The 19,778-nt window shown below is 41.4% G+C and overlaps 1 protein-coding gene across 2 annotated transcripts in view; it reads left to right on the top strand.

The window, feature by feature from the left end:
• The window catches only part of adpgk2 (ADP-dependent glucokinase 2), a 48,102-nt gene extending 28,559 nt beyond the window's left edge, over nt 1-19,543 (top strand). For both annotated transcript variants that reach the window (XM_060934429.1, XM_060934430.1), the window contains exons 4-7: nt 1,293-1,483; nt 1,720-1,816; nt 15,244-15,380; nt 17,258-19,543. In XM_060934429.1, the coding sequence (XP_060790412.1) occupies nt 1,293-1,483; nt 1,720-1,816; nt 15,244-15,380; nt 17,258-17,928 (1,096 nt within the window). In that variant the 3' untranslated portion in view covers nt 17,929-19,543. The remainder of the gene's footprint in view (nt 1-1,292; nt 1,484-1,719; nt 1,817-15,243; nt 15,381-17,257) is intronic.
• Nucleotides 19,544-19,778: the final 235 nt, after the last annotated feature.

Genomic DNA, 19,778 nt, shown 5'->3' with positions numbered 1-19,778 from the left:
CGCGTAGGGTGGCGCCGATCTCCGTTTTCCGTAGCTGTCGGCCTCTCGCCTATTACATACAGTAGCTAGGGTTACAGTGGGGGGCTAGTCCTCTGGTAACCGTGAGAGTTTGAGTTTGAATTACAGCTGATGGAGACTATACCAGCATTTCATACTGTATCAGCCAGTCTTTTTAATTCTGGAACCATACAAAATTTAACGTGCCTTTCCACTCAGAGTGTATTCAGACCAGGATAGTTCGATAGTTCACTTGCTTTGGTCCGAACCAAATGTTTTTTTTTATTTTTCCATTTTGGTGCGGTTCGCTTTCACACTGTACATTTTAGTAAGCGGACCAAAATCTGTCAACAAAGCCACGCGCCCTGAGGTCGTTCAGCTATTGGTCAGAGACGACACGCGCACAAAGCGTTAAGTTCAAAAGTAGTCACGGAGGATAGCGCTGATGAGCGCACATCATGTTGTGACAGTTCTGGCTCTTTACGCAAGTCGCTAGTACCGCCACTTTTTGAAAGAATGTCCCTGATTTTAATGTAGGTCTGACGGAGTTTCTTCACTTTTAGCCGACATTGTTCTGGGGAGCGCGTGAACCCCTTCTCCTTCATTTTCTCACTGAATACAGCAAACACGTCGGCATTTTTGTGTGTTCTCTCCAAAAGCTCAGATATGTGGACATCTGCCCATATATCCACAAGGGTACGCGTTTCTTCCTCGGCCCACGTTTGCCCCCTACTCATTTTTTGTACTCTGTAGTCTAGCCTACCACTGGTCTGAATGACTGAACGACTGTTGTAAGGTTCCCTTGACAACCGAAACAGTGTTTGCACTTTGCGGTGGAGTGTCAAGACTCTGTTTCCCATAATGCTCGACAAACGACGGAAGCTCCCGAGGTACAAAAAAGCAAAACTGTCGCATTAGGTCCGGTCTGCTTTCACACCTCCAAAAGGTCCGCACCAGGGTTCCTTTGGTCCGGACCGAGTCCAACCTTGCAGCTCGGTCTCGGTCCGCTTGTTTGGTCCGGACCAGAGTTCGGTGGTTTGTATTCAGACTAACCCAAAAGGTCCGGACCAAGGGAAGTTTGGTCGTTTGGTCCGGACCAAACAACGTAGGTGTGAATACGCCCTTAGTTGACCTTTAAGTTCATAGGCTGTTGAACAGTAAAATTATCCAGTAAGGTAGTTCACAGAAGAATTAATTAGATTTAAGAATACAGGCCAGGCATATGTGCTTCATATTGACGGGAACTGAAAATGATGATGATTTTGGTTTTCTTTTCACTCATGCTTGTCCTTTAGGAGGTTTGTGATAAACGACACACTCTTTAGTCAGCTGGTGGAGGCCTCTCGGGAGTTGCCAGGAAACCGCTGGTCAGTTGGGGGTAATGCACCGGTGATGGCAGGCAGGATGGCGAGTGAGGGCTGTGACGTGCTGCTTGGGGGCACTTTCAGCCCAGACTTTAACGAGTACCTCTCGGAACATATCACAGGTCAGATACTGACTCCACCACTGCCTTCATCTCCATAATATGAAAATAGGATTACGTAATTTCTTTGCCTTCATTTTCTGCTGTTGGTTAATTCTTCAGTGTGCGGTGAATGAAACTTAAACATTTGTGTTCCATCAGCTGTTTGTGTGTGCTCTTTTGGAATGACTACAGCAAACAAAGCTGAGTTTGTCTTGTTGGTGTCTTTGTTTTGTGGTCATTCTGCCTTCTCTTTGTAGTGGCGGGTAACACAGTGGATGAACCAGATATTCATCTGATCTTGGAGTATCCTTCTGGGGCAACATGGGGGCCGTACACCTCCCGAAGAGCCAACAGGTCAGCAAGCTTCTAGCATTTATTGCAGTTTGCGTCACGCTCTGATTAGAATCAGATTGTGTGTTTTTTTTTTTGTTTTGTTTTTTTTTTTAAAGTATGTTAAGAGTGCTCGATTACAAAAAGTGGACAGTTTCTTTGTGGCTAAAGTACACCTGTATCAGGCTGATATGTGTTTAACATAAGAGGTTAGAACTTCGGAATAGCTCGCTCAGGTTGCTTTCCTGCAGTGTTGCATATTTTTTGAATAATCAAGCTGCTTCGTTCCCTGCTGTATGCAAAAACAGGTTATGTAAACTACTGTACTTTGCCCGAATCCTGTGACAAGTCTAATTTTGGCATGGCATTACTAATTCTATTCATAAACATGGACACATGCATTGTCAGATAATCTGGGTATTTAATATAACACAAAAATACACATTAAGTTAATTACAGTACAAAAAAGAGAAGTCATCATTTGTGAATATACAGTTTGGAAAATGTGGATATCTGGGGCTAGAACGATATCGTTGTGAATGAAAGGGTCACGTAATATAAAGGTGTTTTCTTTTGTATCCTTGAATTACATGGTTTAGGTTCTCGATCTGTGCAGTGGGACGGAGCTTGAAAATGACGCTTGATAAATGCACCACTTGAAACAACTTATAAGTTGAGAAAAGCAATATATGATTATAATGAAGATGGGTCACACAAACACTAAATCTAAATAGACCGTAAAAAGCGTTTACGACCCCAATTCCAAAAAAGTTGGGACGCTGTGTAAACTATAAATAAAAACAAACGATGCGATAATTTTGCAAATCATGGAAACCTTATTTCATTGAAAATAGTACAAAGATAACATATCAAATGTTGAAGCCTTTTTTTTTTAAATACGTGTGCAGTTGAAATTGTATATCGGGCAAGAACGGGATATTTCTCTTTCAAACTACAGCAGTTGGTCTCCTCAGTTCTCAAATGTTTACAGAGTGTTGTTTAAAGTAGAGCTGATGCAACACAGAGGTTAACACGCCCCTGTCCCAACTTTCTAGAAATGTGTTGCTGACATCAAATTCAAAATGAGCAGATATTTTTCAAAAAACAAAATTTCTCAGTTTCAACACTTGATGTCTCTTTGTACTATTTTCAATGAAACATATAGGGTTTCCATGATTTTGCAAATTTTCACATTGTTTTTTTATTTACAGTGGGGCAAAAAAGTATTTAGTCAGTCACCAATTGTGCAAGTTCTCCCACTTAAAAAGATGAGAGAGGCCTGTAATTTTCATCATAGGTATACCTCAACTATGAGAGACAAAATGAGAAAAAAAATCCAGCAAATCACATTGTCTGATTTTTAAAGAATTTATTTGCAAATTATGGTGGAAAATAAGTATTTGGTCAATAACAAAAGTTCATCTCAATACTTTGTTATATACCCTTTGTTGGCAGTGACAGAGGTCAAACGTTTTCTGTAAGTCTTCACAAGGTTTTCACACACTGTTGCTGGTATTTTGGCCCATTCCTCCATGCAGATCTCCTCTAGAGCAGTGATGTTTTGGGGCTGTCGCTGGGCAACACGGACTTTCAACTCCCTCCAAAGATTTTCTATGGGGTTGAGATCTGGAGACTGGCTAGGCCACTCCAGGACCTTGAAATGCTTCTTACGAAGCCACTCCTTTATTGCCCGGACGGTGTGTTTGGGATCATTGTCATGCTGAAAGACCCAGCCACGTTTCATCTTCGATGCCCTTGCTGATGGAAAGGTTTTCACTCAAAATCTCATGATACATGGCCCCATTCATTCTTTCCTTTACACGGATCAGTCGTCCTGGTCCCTTTGCAGAAAAACAGCCCCAAAGCATGATGTTTCCACCCCCATGCTTCACAGTAGGTATGGTGTTCTTTGGATGCAACTCAGCATTCTTTCTCCTCCAAACACGACAAGTTGAGTTTTTACCAAAAAGTTCTATTTTGGTTTCATCTGACCATATGACATTCTCCCAATCCTCTTCTGGATCATCCAAATGCTCTCTAGCAAACTTCAGACGGGCCTGGACATGTACTGGCTTAAGCAGGGGGACACGTCTGGCACTGATTTGAGTCCCTGGCGGCGTAGTGTGTTACTGATGGTAGCCTTTGTTACTTTGGTCCCAGCTCTCTGCAGGTCATTCACTAGGTCCCCCCATGTGGTTCTGGGATTTTTGCTCACCGTTCTTGTGATCATTTTGACCCCACGGGGTGAGATCTTGCGTGGAGCCCCAGATCGAGGGAGATTATCAGTGGTCTTGCATGTCTTCCATTTTCTAATAATTGCTCCCACAGTTGATTTCTTCACACCAAGCTGCTTACCTATTGCAGATTCAGTCTTCCCAGCCTGGTGCAGGTCTACAATTTTGTTTCTGGTGTCCTTTGACAGCTCTTTGGTCTTGGCCATAGTGGAGTTTGGAGTGTGACTGTTTGAGGTTGTGGACAGGTGTCTTTTATACTGATAACGAGTTCAAACAGGTGCCATTAATCCAGGTAACGAGTGGAGGACAGAGGAGCCTCTTAAAGAAGTTGTTACAGGTCTGTGAGAGCCAGAAATCTTGCTTGTTTGTAGGTGACCAAATACTTATTCTACAGAGGAATTTACCAATTAATTCATTAAAAATCCTACAATGTGATTTCCTGGATTCTTTCCCCCCATTCTGTCTCTCGTAGTTGAAGTGTACCTATGATGAAAATTACAGGCCTCTCTCATCTTTTTAAGTGGGAGAACTTGCACAATTGGTGGCTGACTAAATACTTTTTTGCCCCACTGTATGTTTAACACAGTGTGGTGACTTTTTTGGAATTGGGGTTGTAATAACAGCAACTAGACTGTCGTAGGTTTGGTTTGCTGATAAGTAAATCTATAAATTTATTTTGTAAGGTTTGTTCTTTCTTGAATGTTTATGTACAACTGCACAAAAATATTAACGTTGTGATCTCTATTCAGCTCTTAATGCAGTTTGTTTGAAGAACAGTGTTAAAGGGGAACTGAAGTCATTTTTAAACTTGCTTTATTTATTTCTTAATTAACGTGTTCTTCAATTATGTTTTCGGTTTTATTAACCTTATATCGTGACTCGTATTGGCATATTATATTACACTTATCGGCCTTTTCGGTTTTTAGCCATGTTGAATATAGTTCGTTTGGTCCACGGGAGGCGTCGCTTATCCGCGCGATCTTCACGAGACTTGTGCGAGACTTCAAACATGAAGTGTCAGCGCCGCCATTTTGAAAACTGTTTACACAGCGGCCAGATCGCCGTATCATTCCAATTTGGATTAATTTCGAGATTTGCCAGCTTCATCAGTGATGGAGATTATTCCATACGACTTCAAACCAACGTAGAGTAGAGAAGAGTTGGAAAGACGATAGGATGAGGACTAGTCGCGCTGGTATTTACGTCATTACTGTCGCACATTTACAACGTGCCAGATCAGGCGGCTGGTGGGTTTTCAAAATAATGAATACATATTATACTGGGTGTATTTCCCACATAATCCTCACTAAGGTTTCGGACAGCACTACAAAATGGCGTCCCCACTATTTAGTGCCCTATATAGAGAGTAGAGCTGGGCGATATGGCCTAAAAAAAAATCTTTGATTTTTTTTTCACAAAAAATCCAATTTTCGATTTTAATAGGTTTTTTTTTTCTCCCCTACTAAAAATCAAACTACAGATGACCAAAGAAATGGTTCAAAACAAGTTTTACCTTTATTTTGTTTTCACTTAAATTTCCCCTTTGGGGTTAAAGTGCAACCAGAAACCAAAAAGAAGCCAAAAAACAAGCTTGTAGATGAGGTGGCAGACCATGCCATTGTAAATAGTGAGTGCATACAGCAACTTTTAGAAAGCTTTCTCCATCATAGCTTAGTTTCAAACTGGCACTGATACAATGCACCCTCAAACTTAAAAAAAAAAAAAGGCCCCTCAAAAAAACATATGTTATGTTATTTACCAGCTGGCAGGTCCGTATCGTGAAATACCGTGACTGAGGCCCTCTGGGCCGAGGTCAGTATTCAAGGCCGAGGTCACGGTATTTCACCATACGGACCGACCTTTTTTTTTTTTTTTTTAGAAATATGTTTATTGGTTTTCACTTTAGAAAAGACACACAAACAAACAACACACAACCACAACAACACGGCTCAGCTACATGCACAAAACAATAATTATTACAAAAACATAGTTATGACAGTTACACAGCATCAAGCAATTTCCTATTACCTTTCAAAAAATCCTTGTAACATAATATCAGACACATCCGGGTCTAAAAAATTCAGATATGGTTCCCAAACCTTAAAGAACTGGTTTGACTTTGAGTGTATTACACATGTAAGATATTCTAGAGGTACCATGCCAAACAATACATCATGCCAACCCTTAATAGTAGGCACCTTATCACTGATCCATTGCAATAGAATATTTTTTCTATCTGCGTATGTTAGAATACAGTAAAGTCTCTGATTCCTTGACATCACAAATCTGCCTGGAAGACCCGTAATAAGAGACATAGGTTCCATTTCTACCCTCACACCCTGTATCTTTTCCATTTCCGTTACAACATCTGACCAGTAGCTCTGCAGTTTATGACATGACCATAGGCAATGAGTTAAAGTACCAATCTCTGTTTTACATTTGAGGCACATTGGTGACAAAGTGTGATTAAACATATGTCTGCGGTTAGGAGATATGTGCATTCTATGTAAAATCTTGAACTGTATTGATTTAGCCTGGTTACAAACTGAAATTGCTTTAGCATAGGTCCACATATCATGCCATTCATTATCTCTTATTGTAACGGAGAGCTCAGTCTCCCATTTTTCTCTAAGCTCCTGTAGGCCTACAGCTGGTAGTGTGCGCAGAGCTCCATAAAGTAGTCTAATAGACATCCTCCCATATGTTCCAAACAGCACTCTCTCCAGGGGAGATGTTTCACAGTTATCAGTGAGAGTTGTACTTTGTAATATATAGTGTCTTATCTGTAAATAACGGAAAAAATGCTGTCTGGGAATATTGTATTTCTCAACCAGTTGACTAAATGTCATTATCGTCTTATTAGAGAATAGATCATTTAACATATATATGCCATAGCCACTCCAAAGCTTAAAGCCAGCATCCATCAATCCTGGTTGGAAATCAGGATTGTTCAAGATGGGGGTGTAAATTGATGTTAGTTTTGACCTTCCTTCAAGCCTACGGGCTAGTCGCCATGCCTTAATTGTATTGAGGGTGATAATATTATCACAGAGTGATTTAATTGTTTTAAAGTTTTTGATGAACAACAAGTCCCTTAATGGGTATTTAGATAGAGAAGTTTCCACATCTAACCAGACAGACCCGTTGTCGACAAAGAACCAGTCATAAATATATCGCATATGGGCACGTTTGATATTTTCTAAAGTTCGGTAAATCTAGCCCACCTTCAGAATGCGGCATCTGCAAGGTAGTCATCTTTAGTTTGGGTTTGCGTTTGCTCCAAATGAATGCACTAAGCCAGCCATTTAGCTTTTTCACAACTGCATTTGAAAACAAAATTGGAATCATTTGGATAGGATACAGTAATCTAGGCAAAGTGTTCATTTTGATCATAGCAATGCGTCCTAGCCAGGAGATTGGTAATGAACTCCAACGCTCCAGATCTTGTCTCACCTTCTCAAATAGTGGGACAAAGTTGGCTTTGTACATTTGTTGAAATTCAGGGGTTATGAATATACCTAGATATGTAAAGCCCCCTGGGGACCACTTGAAGGGGAAAGAAGGCAGCACATTAGGAACTGACTTAAGACTCCCAAGTGGCATGGCTTCTGATTTTGTCAGATTAATCTTATATCCAGAAAATTTACTAAAGTCAATAACATTGAGTAATATGGGTATTGATGTTTCCGGGTTTGCAACATAGATCAAGACATCATCTGCATAAAGACTTATCTTATGGTCTATCTTGTCTATTTTTAAACCATGAATAGAAGGTGTTGTCCTTATGGCCTCTGCCAATGGCTCTATGACCAAGGCAAAAAGAAGGGGGGACAGGGGACAACCCTGTCTAGTACCTCTAAATACAGAAAAGTTGCCAGACCTGATACCATTAGCTAGAATAGCTGCTTGAGGGTTATCATATAGGACCTTAACCCATCTAATAAAATTATTTCCCAAATCAAATTTGTCTAAACAGTAAAATAAATAAGACCATTCAACTCGGTCAAACGCTTTCTCTGCATCCAGAGAAAGCACCAAACCACCAATCTGCCATCTTTTAAAAACTTGAATGATATTCAGAAGACTCCTGACATTGTTAGAAGAGTTTCGTCCCCTAATAAATCCAGTTTGATCCTCCTTTATGATCTTTGGTAATAAACCCTCAAGGCGTGTGGCCAGAACTTTTGCCAAAATCTTTGTCAACATTTAGAAGGGATATGGGCCTATAGGAGCCACATGCCTCTGGACATTTCCCTTTTTTAAGAATGAGAGAGATATTTGCCTCTCTTAATGTCTGGGGCAATTCGTTTTTTGAGAATGCATCATTAAACATGCTAACCAATGGATCCACTAATAAGCCAGAGAATTCTTTATAGAATTCAACACAGAACCCATCAGGTCCTGGGGCTTTCCCATTCTGTAGTACTTTTATAGCATTAATCACCTCTTCTCTGGAAACAGGGGAGTTAAGAATAAGCTTATCCTCTGGTGATACAGTGGGCATTTCCAATGGAGCAAAAAAAATTATCCATCAATACAGATACACCACATGGTTGCTCTGAAGTGTAAAGATTATGGTAAAATATCTTAAAAGTGTCATTAATAAGCTTATTCTCATATATGAGATTGCCCTGTGCATCAACAAGGGCTGCAATGGTTTGTGACTCCGCTCTTTTCTTGGTGAGATAAGCCAGATACTTTCCAGGTTTGTCCCCATGTTCATACATCCTTTGTCTAATAAATCGAATTTTGATCTCTTCATCTTGTGTTAGAAGATTGTCTAAGGTTATTTTTATTGCATTTATTTCTGCCATAATAGCAGGGGATGGGGATGCTACATAAGCCTCTTCTTTAGTTTTGAGTTCCACCATTAACTTATTTTGCTTCTCCCTTTTTTGTTTTCTTTTACTGGCTGAAAAAGCAATAATTAACCCTCTAGCAAACACTTTAGTAGTTTCCCAAAGTAAAGCTGAGTTATCTGTGGACTGGGAATTAGTAGTCAAAAAATACCCAAATTCCGTAGTGAAGTAATCTGTGAAGTTTGATCCTTCAAAATTGATGTATTCAGTCTCCAGCATCTCACCCTACTATTCACTCCTTTAATGGAGAGATCCAAAACCACTTTAGCATGATCAGAAATCAAGATGCTGCCAATAGAGCAGGACAGAGCTCTGTGCAAAGAGAGCCTTGATAGAAAAAAGTAATCAATTCTAGTATGACAGCCATGGGGAGCAGAAAAAAAAGTATATGCTCTATCAGTAGTATGAAGAGCTCTCCAAACATCTACATATCCGAGTTCCTCACAAATTGCACTGAGAGCTTTAGTTTGTGGTGAGACAGGCATAGCTTTAGGGGGGGAGCCTGTCCATCATTGGGTTTAATAAACAATTAAAATCCCCACCTACAATGGCAATATCTGACTGAATAGCAGAAAAATCCAAAAACACTTTTGTTATGAAGTCCGAAGGGTGAGCAGGAGGATAGTATACATTCAAAATAGAGATGGTCACGCCCTGTATAACACCCTTAACAATAACATATCGGCCACTTTTATCTTTAACACAATCTAGTACTGAAAATTGTAAGTTCTTCTTTACCAGTATAGCTACCCCTCTACTCCTTGAAGTGAATGAAGAGAAGAAAACTTGTGCAAAACCTCCCCGCTGCAGTTTTAAATGTTCTTCATCATCTAAGTGCGTTTCTTGTAAGAGAGCAATATCAATATTACCTCTTTTCAAAAAGGTCAAAATTTTTCTTCTTTTAACAGGATTATGAACCCCTTTTATGTTCCATGTACAGAGGCACAATTTATCATTTGACATATTGTCTGACTTTAACCATAAGCTTGCACAAATAATAACCTATACTGAGCATGTGTCATCTCATCTCATTATCTCTAGCCGCTTTATCCTTCTACAGGGTCGCAGGCAAGCTGGAGCCTATCCCAGCTGACTACGGGCGAAAGGCGGGGTACACCCTGGACAAGTCGCCAGGTCATCACAGGGCTGACACATAGACACAGACAACCATTCACACTCACATTCACACCTACGGTCAATTTAGAGTCACCAGTTAACCTAACCTGCATGTCTTTGGACTGTGGGGGAAACCGGAGCACCCGGAGGAAACCCACACGGACACGGGGAGAACATGCAAACTCCGCACAGAAAGGCCCTCGCCGGCCCCGGGGCTCGAACCCAGGACCTTCTTGCTGTGAGGCGACAGCGCTAACCACTACACCACCGTGCCGCCCAGCATGTGTCATAAAACGTTTAAAAAAAAAAAAAAACATAATGCATTCACTGAGCCAAGAGAGAAACACTGCTGATAGTGTAACAAAGAACTATCATACAAAGAAAAACAAGTCCAACTTAAAAGTTCACGGGGGATATCCCTGCTACCTAACCTGCAGGGAACTCTAAACGTCATCCTCGGCCAGCTTAAATAGCTTGCCATCCAATCCTCATCTCTCACCATAAGTAAAGCCACTATTGAGGCGCTTTTAGCCTACACAACAACAAAAGAACCCTCAATAAGAATAGTAAAAAAAAAAAAACACCCAAGAAGAAGAAAAAAAAAACATTTCAGCACACTCACTGTGGCTAGACAAATAAAATATACGAGTTTTTGTTAACGTTAAGCAGGGAGGTACTACTTACAAATTTACCAGGCTAATCAGTGTCCACTTTATCATCCTCAGACTCATTGCTCTGGCTCGACCTAACGTTACCTCTGCGTCCCTCCTCCAGCGACTGTACAAATAATGCGCCATCTTTAGGAGAATTGAATCTCGTCTGTTTTCCGTCCAATGTCACCCTCAAAGTAGCCGGATAGAGCAACGCATATGCCACGTTAAGTTTCTTCAGTCGTGTCTTCGTATCATCAAATGCCCTGCGCCTCCGTACCACTTCAGCCGAGAAGTCGTTGAAAAAGGAGATCTTGGGCTCCCTGGATGTAGAGCCATCTTGATCACGGGATCCCAGCCACCTTGCCGCCTCCATTACTCGCTGTTTGTCTCGAAAGTTGTGGAACTTCAAAATCAGTGGCCTTGGACGCTGATTCGGGCCGGGTTTTGGTGCCATGGATCTGTGAGCTCGGTCAAGCTTTACGCGGTTGCCTTTCGTCGTCATTTGGAGGTGTTCGGGAATCCATGTTTCTAAAAATTTCACTGGATCTTTCCCTTCTGAATCCTCCGGTAAGCCAACGACACGCACATTACACCTGCGACCCCGATTATCCAAGTCATCGACATGTTCAAGCATATCACGAACCTGCTTTTCAAGTGATGCTATCCTAGCTTCTGAGGCTGTGGCCGCTTCCTCAGTATCGAGGATTCGTTTTTCAGCCTCTTCGATGCGTGTGGCAACAGACTGAATTTGTGAGGTCTGTTCTTTAATGGCATCTAGTACGGTGGAGATTTTCGTGTCGATAGCTTTCATGAGATTATCTGATAAATTATCCAAAGCCTGGACAATGCTAGGTTCCATAGCGCTTGCCCTCGTTTGCTCACCTCTCAGGCTAGATTTCGCAGGAGTATTCTTCGTTTTTTTTCATCAATTTTTTGTCCATAGTCGATTTTTGTCCAAAATAAGTGTCTAGGTTCATATTAGGGTACCTCCCTCGCAGTTGTTTCGTATGTCTTTTATACAAACACGTATTTATATAAAAAAAAGATAAAGATAGCCACTGGAGCTGCCGAACAGTGCTGCTCACTCTACGACGCCATCTTGTTCCCCATACGGACCGACCTTAAGCTGGTAAATAATATTTTTTTCTTTACCAAATTCTAACAGAAAATGAGAGTACCTGAAAGGGAAAACCGAGGCGAGCTGCCATTTTGAATCCTCATTCACAGTAATGCAAATGGCTTCCTTCTCAGTATACAAGTGCACTTCCATGGCAGGAAAAAAAAAATACATTTTGCCGCCTATGTAATCCCCTATTTATACAGAACTGAGTCATTCAGGATTCAGCCATGTTTTTGCTCGGCGTTAGCAAATTACAGGTTTTTAGCTTTCTCCTGAAATGTTTTCTTTTTCCTCAGGGTAGTAAAACTCGCTTTCGCTGTGAACACTGTCGTTATCGCTATCCATGCTGTAAAATTAATGCTATTCTCTTGAGAAATGCTGGCAAAAAATGTATAAGATTTTTGATAATCTTATAAATAAATCTTATAAAAAAAGATAAATGTTTGTTGTTGTGAACGAGCGAGTCGCCGGAGGTCCGTAACTGGGGTCCGTACTGTAGGATACGGACCCGCTCGCCAGCCAATCAGAGCGCAGGATTTGGACCGTGAAAAAAATAAATAATGAATAAAATTGTGTCATTTTCAATAAAACTGACAAAATAGGAAAAAAATCCCGACTTTTCCACCGTATGTATGGGCACCATGTCTTTTGCAATAAACATCGTGATAGCATCTGTGATTTGCCTTCCACCGCGCCGCATTCTTATCATCAGGCACACAGTTTGAAAATGTGCCAGGGACGGTTGCTCGCTTCACTGTGGATGGTGCGCTCGTGCTGCGGCTGTGTTCATTCGGCTGGGAGCAGCACTTCTCCCGCTCTGCTGCATGCTTCTGTTTAAGGTGTTGGAATAAATTCGTCGTGCTGCTTCCTTTGGAAGCAACCATTTTCAAACACACCTTACAACGAGGACTTGTTTGGTCTGCGTCCGACGCTGCAAAACCGAACCAATTCCAGATCACGGAGGAAGTTACTCCTTTCTTGGCCGCAAGTTGCGGCTTTCCCTCAATCGCTGCCATGTTGTTTGTGTGTCTATGGCAAGCGCACGGGAGGAGGGCTACAGTGTCCGTGCCCGATCTGTCCCTGCTGCCCGATCCGTTCTGCACATGCGCGGAGGGGAGCGTCGGTGGCGGACGTTAAAACTGAGAGAAAACCGATTTTCATAAAAACACATTGTCCTTAACTGTAAATTCGAATTAATTGATAAAATCGATTTATCGCCCAGCTCTAGTAGAGAGCGATTTCGGACACAGGGAAAACTTCTGGCTTGATTACGTCAGCATTCGAAAGAATGCATTCGTCGTCTTTTGACAATGTTGGCAGATGTTGGTCACTTTGATTTCCGCTGTATGTTTTACTTCCGTTCTACGATGTCTCGCACAGGTCTCAGCGAATCTCGTTTACGGCCGTTGCTTTGACATCTGGACTGATTATATATTACATAGCGTATTTCAAACACTCAACTTGCTATAGCAGTGACAAAATAGCGATCAGAAATGCATTCCTACATTTTATAAAATGAGAGAAATAGAATTTTGAGAATAAAAAAATTGCCTTCAGTTCCCCTTTAAATATGCACCTTTTACGCTTGGACACTATTCGGCTTATCTGTCTTTATGGCCGACTTCCATAGCTGTTATACAACGTGATCTCGGGTGTACTTTGAGTCTCCTAGTGGAAAGAGAAAAGAAACATGAGAAAAGCAGCAAACTAATTTAAATGAAAAGGTTGAATGATAAATGAGGTTTTGGGTTTCGCTGTCTTACGCTGAACTTTGAATAACTCTGAGCTTTGAACAGCATAGAATGTGTTCATCACCATCAATGTTCAACCATGAGTAGTTTATGGGCCACTGTTGGCAGGAAAAACTGCAAACTGCCGTGACTAATTATTTAACATATCACTAGTGTCCATTTAAAGAGGTTTATTTTAACTCCCTGCTCATGGCTCACTATTATGATTACAATTTAAAGTGCTGATGACACGTTTTTGACATCTTTGGTGATGTTTTATAACATAAAAAGTAATTCCCGATGATCCATATATTAATTCACGAAGGCGCCTATTTTACAAGTTATGATAAACGCGGCTATTTGGGCAAATTTGACGGGGCTGCAGCACCCAGGAGACGAAGGAGGAGGAGGAGCTATATGACGTCAGCGAAAGAACCTTCTTCCTAACTTACCAGTTTGTTGTTGATGCGACAGGTGTTCAGTTTATCATTATTAGTATTTTTATTAGATATATATAATATAGTTATTATGCCTTTGCGTTGTGTTGCCGGCTTTTGCTCCAAAACCCACAAGGATGGGGTAAGTTTATTCAAGTTTCCCAGAGATCCCGAGCTGCATGCGAAGTGGGTGAAGCAAGTCAGGCGCACTTGTGACAAGTGGGAGCCCTCACCAGTATCCGTCCTGTGCTCTGAACACTTCGATTTGGATTGTTTTGACACCCTTCCCAGCTTAAAGGAATCTCTTGGGTGTTCAGTTCAGCACAAACGTGTGTTGCTACCATCAGCAGTGCCTACACAGTGTTGCCAGATTGGGAGGTTTCCCGCCCAGTTGGGCGGTTTCAAGTGCATTTTGGTGGGTTTTGAACATATTTTGGGCTGGAAAACGTCAGCAGTATCTGGCAACAGATACTGCTGACGTTTTCCAGCCCAAAATATGTTCAAAACCCACCAAAATGCACTAGAAACTGCCCAACTGGGCGGGAAAACTCCCAATCTGGCAACACTGCCAGTATTCCGGAGGGGGTCTACTAGTAGCTATGCCGGATCCAAAGACAGTCCTCCTGTCAGAACATGTGTTGTGAAACGACATAAGATAAAGGTACGTAGAGCTATAGATTCTACATGATAATCATAAATGTAATCATAAAGTCGGCGTGATATCAGTCATGTATTTGCTTGTGAAAGCTTGCGGCTTTCATGTAACTGCCGCCTAGCAACGAGAGGCAAAGGGTAAAGAGGGTAGGCTATCATAGATTCTATTCGGAAGAGATCAACACAATTCTAGACTCCCAGAAGAGGAAGAGCTAACACTAGAGAGTTCACCGGCGATTTCATGCGCCATTTCCATTGAGTAGAACCAGAGTAGAACAGCCAGTGAACCGCAGCGTGTTCTTCCGCTGACGTCACAGCATGGCTGCGAGCCACGGACCCAGTTTTCTTGGGCTGTGCAATTAAAAGTTGGATATTCGCGTAACAACAGCTTCTTTTCACGTAATTATAACAGAAATCTAACATGTTTGCCGTGTTGTATAGTTTATTTAAGAAATTGCATAGAGTCATGTTCGTGTCATCAGCCCTTTAACATAAAATGGCAGTTATTTTGTTCATGATCTTGGTTCTTTCATGAAGAATTTATTTATTTATTTATTTGAAAGAGCTTTATCAGCTAATTGGCTTCCTTTGACTGCTGGAGAGTAGTGACATTGGCTCTGAAATCCAGTTCTCGGTTCTTGTCCACAGGTATATAATCCACAGTGATGACCACAACCCATACTTGGACTCGATGGAGGAGTTTGAGAAGAAGCTCGAGGGCTTTAAGCCTGACCTGCTGGTGGTGGGAGGCCTTCAGATGATGGACAACTTTCCATTTCAGCAAGGTGAGCTCAGTGATTCATGCATATAACATGATTATTAGTTAGAAGGGACAGAGAAGAAAGGAAGCGTTAGGAATCAAATGAGTTTTAATCCTTAGTTTTGTTCGTTAGAAATGAATGAATTTTTTTTAAATGCCAGAAATACACCGCACTTTATATTTATACAGATTGCTGCAAGATAACGAGTTCCTTTTTTCTGTATTCATGTTCCTGGTTTACTGCCGTTCTTCAGCCTCTACTGTTGAATATTTTGTTATTCAGTAGTGAAGGCTAATGTATGGAAAATCCATGCTTTTATAATGTTAATGCTGTAGTAGGTTTGAATAATTATTGAATACCGAATTAATATTGGCTTACAGGTATAATGGTCAGTTCTGCTTGGTGTGAGTGTATAGCCTTCTGTAATCCTTTAGTGACCATGGGAAAAAATTCTTGTTGTTTTTGTGATTTACCATCATGCCCTAGAGCAAAAGCAGGATTAGCTGAACTTGCATACTCCCCCAGACCTTTGTCATACTGACGATGTTTGGGTTGGGCTAATTTGGGCGGTCTAGAGATGAGTGCATTACATGGAGAAAAGAAACCTTCAGCATATTTAACAGTTGTTCCATGAAATCGACTCGTACATGAGCTGATAGCCGACGAGGCGCGTAGCGCTAATTTGGCTGTAAACCATGTATGACGAGATTGAGTGAGTGGAATAACTGTGTTTTATTCTATCCACATTCACTGGATTTTGAGAAACGGAACATTTTTATTTTTTGCAAATTTTAATAAATAAAACTTCATACAAAACGTCCGACAAAATCCTTTCCGCTTAGACGGACTTCTTAAAAACCTATTGATGGCTGGACTAATTGACTTTAGTGTTATTGTGGTTTTTTTTATTTTTGTAGAAAGTGCTGTCGTGTCGAGGTAGAGAATAGCTTTAGACACTTGTTTAATTCTTCCTTGGACATTTCAGTTGCGTAAATTTCAAGCTTCTTTGAGCTTTTGAACCAGTCTAAAAAAATTTCAATGAATTTTAATGCTTAAAGATGAAGAATGTAAACAACCTGGCAAAATGACAGGAGCAATTTGTGAAAAATGCTATAATTATTCTTGAAAAAAAAAAAGATGCGTTCTTTGTTTTCAAGTAGAGTTTTTATTTCATCCTCAGTTGGTTCAGCAACACGCTCCACCATTTTGTTTTTCTCTACTCACGGTATATGAGCTGATAACCTAGTAGTAGAGTAGCCAATCGGAGCGCACGATTGCTCATATCCAGTGAATGTGGATAGAATAAAACGTATTATTCTGGAACATGGGCGGCACGGTGGTGTAGTGGTTAGCGCTGTCGCCTCACAGCAAGAAGGTCCTGGGTTCGAGCCCCGGGGCCGGCGAGGGCCTTTCTGTGTGGAGTTTGCATGTTCTCCCCGTGTCCGTGTGGGTTTCCTCCGGGTGCTCCGGTTTCCCCCACAGTCCAAAGACATGCAGGTTAGGTTAACTGGTGACTCTAAATTGACCGTAGGTGTGAATGTGAGTGTGAATGGTTGTCTGTGTCTATGTGTCGGCCCTGTGATGACCTGGCAACTTGTCCAGGGTGTACCCCGCCTTTCGCCCGTAGTCAGCCGAGATAGGCTCCAGCTTGCCTGCGACCCTGTAGAAGGATAAAGCGGCTAGAGATAATGAGATGAGATGAGATTCTGGAACATATTGGTCTTTCAGTGTCTTATAAAGACTATAAGTTCAGACAGATTTTCAGATCATGCTTTCCAGGTAAAAATATTACCAGGTGTTACTTTCATTGTATGTATGAATGATGTTTGAGTTTTTGCTCAGTGTTTATGAGGCATGTGACAAGTGTCGGACATAAACTGATAATTTAACCCCCCCCCCAGGAGAGCGTGATGCTTTACTGAGTCGCCTGGCTCAGCTGCTGTCTTCAGCATCATCTCAGACTAGCGTGCATTTTGAAATGGCCAGCTTTGTTGATGAGGCTCTGATGTCAGACTTGCTAGAGCTTGTTCTGCCTCATGCTGACTCTCTGGGCATGAACGAGCAGGAGCTGCCCAACCTGCTAAGCCTTCTACGTGGCAGCACTGTGACCGTGCTGTCTGACCCCAACCCCCGTGTGGCTACTGTGTTGGACCAGATGCGTGAGCTTTACCGTGTTGTCAACCTCAGGCGTAGGCAGGCCGGTCGCGGTCGACCCCTCACCAGGCTACACGTTCACACACTGGCCTTCCAGGCATTGATCGTCACACGGGGCTCTCAGTGGAAGAACACCATGTCAGCCGCAGCCAAAGCTTCACTCACCGCCAACCGGCACGTGTGCGGCTCAGTTGACATCGACCCCAGCAAGGCGCGCCTCATCATGGACGAGTCATTCTCTGTAAGCAGGAGGGAAGGCAGCCAGAGAATTCCCCTGCAGGAATCCCGGCCTGTCTCATGCTGGACTGAGGATGAATATGAGATCTGTGTGGCTCCTGTACTCGTGTGCACTGAAGTGTATCAGACTGCTGGGGGAGGAGACAACATCTCCGCTGCTGGCCTCGTGCTGCAGATCTAACATAGGAGAAGGGAAGTGAACTCATAATCACTAGTCCCACTGCGCAAACATCCCACATATATGAAGCCTTTTTTTTTTCTTTTAAAGCTGTAGTCTTATAAATCAAGTACAGCACCAGTGTTGAGTTCCAAAATTCTACACTTCTGTCTGTCTTTGTTTTTGTGACTTGCATATAAAACCTTCAGATGTGTTTTTATTCTGCACCATTATATTCTGCATTTGCATGTGTCTGGGGTCAGTCACCTCGAAACCATTCACTAAGATGCTGGGAAGCTTAATGAAGATTGGTTCAAAGCCCATATCGATAGTCTGATTAAGAGTCAGAAGACTGGAATAATAATAATAATAATAATAATCCTTTTTTTTTTATTAATGGAGACATTTGTGCTTTAATTTAATTATCACAACACAACTATAATCAGTGCTTTACACTGCCACATACTTGATAACACACCTGCTCTTGTCTGTTTTCCTTTGCCTCTCATTTTATGTCTCCCCCTTTTTTTTTCTTTTCTTTAAATCACAGTTTCCTTTTATGCCTAACTTGCATTAACTTTGATTGCATAAAAGAGAATGTGGTTTGGGGCACAAATTATAGCCAGACCTTTTCTTCTTTCTTTCATTTTGAACTCCTGCATTTATTTATTATTATAAATAAATACATTTTTAAACACACTGAGATATCACAGCAAAACCACTTATCCTCCAGGAACATTTTACTTCATCTCAAAATGCATAGAAAAGAGGTCATTGGCTTGAGACTTCTTGGTCAGTGCATTGATATCTCTGGGGAACACCAAAAGCTCTTGGGTATTAATTTCCTAGTTTAGCACATAAGGGTTTCATGGGTTTTCGTAGCTTCTTTCAGTCCTTCATGCCTGCAAAATGAACCAATGATCTACCTACCTCCTGTGCCTATGGAAGAATTTGTTGCTACTTGATCTCTATGAAATATCTTGACTGCTACCTGGATGGATACATGGAAGAGGGACTTGTTTTCCTGTTACCCTCCTGTATGAGGCACAGCTGAGTGGTGTCGGAGATGTTCTACCCTGTAAGCGCGATCAGAAATGATTTCAGACACTTAGCTGCTGATAGCCCAACGTGTCTCAGGGATTAGCTGAGCCTTGTCGTTACGGAGTCGCATCATTTGACTTGGAAGCAACCAAGTGCAACACGGCAGCGGGTTTGATGATATTTGTTCCAGCCTTACTGTTGTTGAGAGTTGAACTTGCTAATGAATGACCACATGCTCAGAAGTAGGAATATTTTGTATTGCATGAACTAAAAAAATGCAACAGAAATGCAGTTTGGGTTCATATATATTCTGTACAAATGTAGATGGTTGTAAGTTTGAAAGAATGCACACACAATGGTAATGATTTTTATGGATAAAACGTAGCGCAGTAATGAGCCATACTTGAGTGCAAGTAAACAACTTCTCCGTTATCTGTGTGGTGTGGCAGTGCATATGCTGGCCTTTTTATCTGTTCTGTTTTTATATTTCTGTACCAAGTTTGATGAATGAATAATGTTGAGTTACAAGTGAAAGATGTGTATTTCTGAATTACTCCTTTTTATTCTTATGTAATTAAAACTTGCATTCCATTTCTGACACGCTTTCTGATGGTTTTTTGGTTTTAAGAAATATTGCACGTAACAACAAGGAAACATTCCGAACCGTACTGTACAGTGTGTGGGTGGAAATATAGAGTTACTATTTTGACAACAATGATTCCACTAAACAATCCACAGTGATCAAGACATGTTTTTTAAAGTATGAGTAGATAATTGTCATTTGCAGAATGGTACACTTTAGCATGCCCTCACATATAAATATATATAGAGGA

The sequence above is a fragment of the Neoarius graeffei genome, chromosome 11, assembly GCF_027579695.1.
Source record: "Neoarius graeffei isolate fNeoGra1 chromosome 11, fNeoGra1.pri, whole genome shotgun sequence".
Taxonomy (NCBI): Eukaryota; Metazoa; Chordata; class Actinopteri; order Siluriformes; family Ariidae; genus Neoarius; species Neoarius graeffei.
This window is presented reverse-complemented; position numbering and strand designations above follow the sequence as displayed.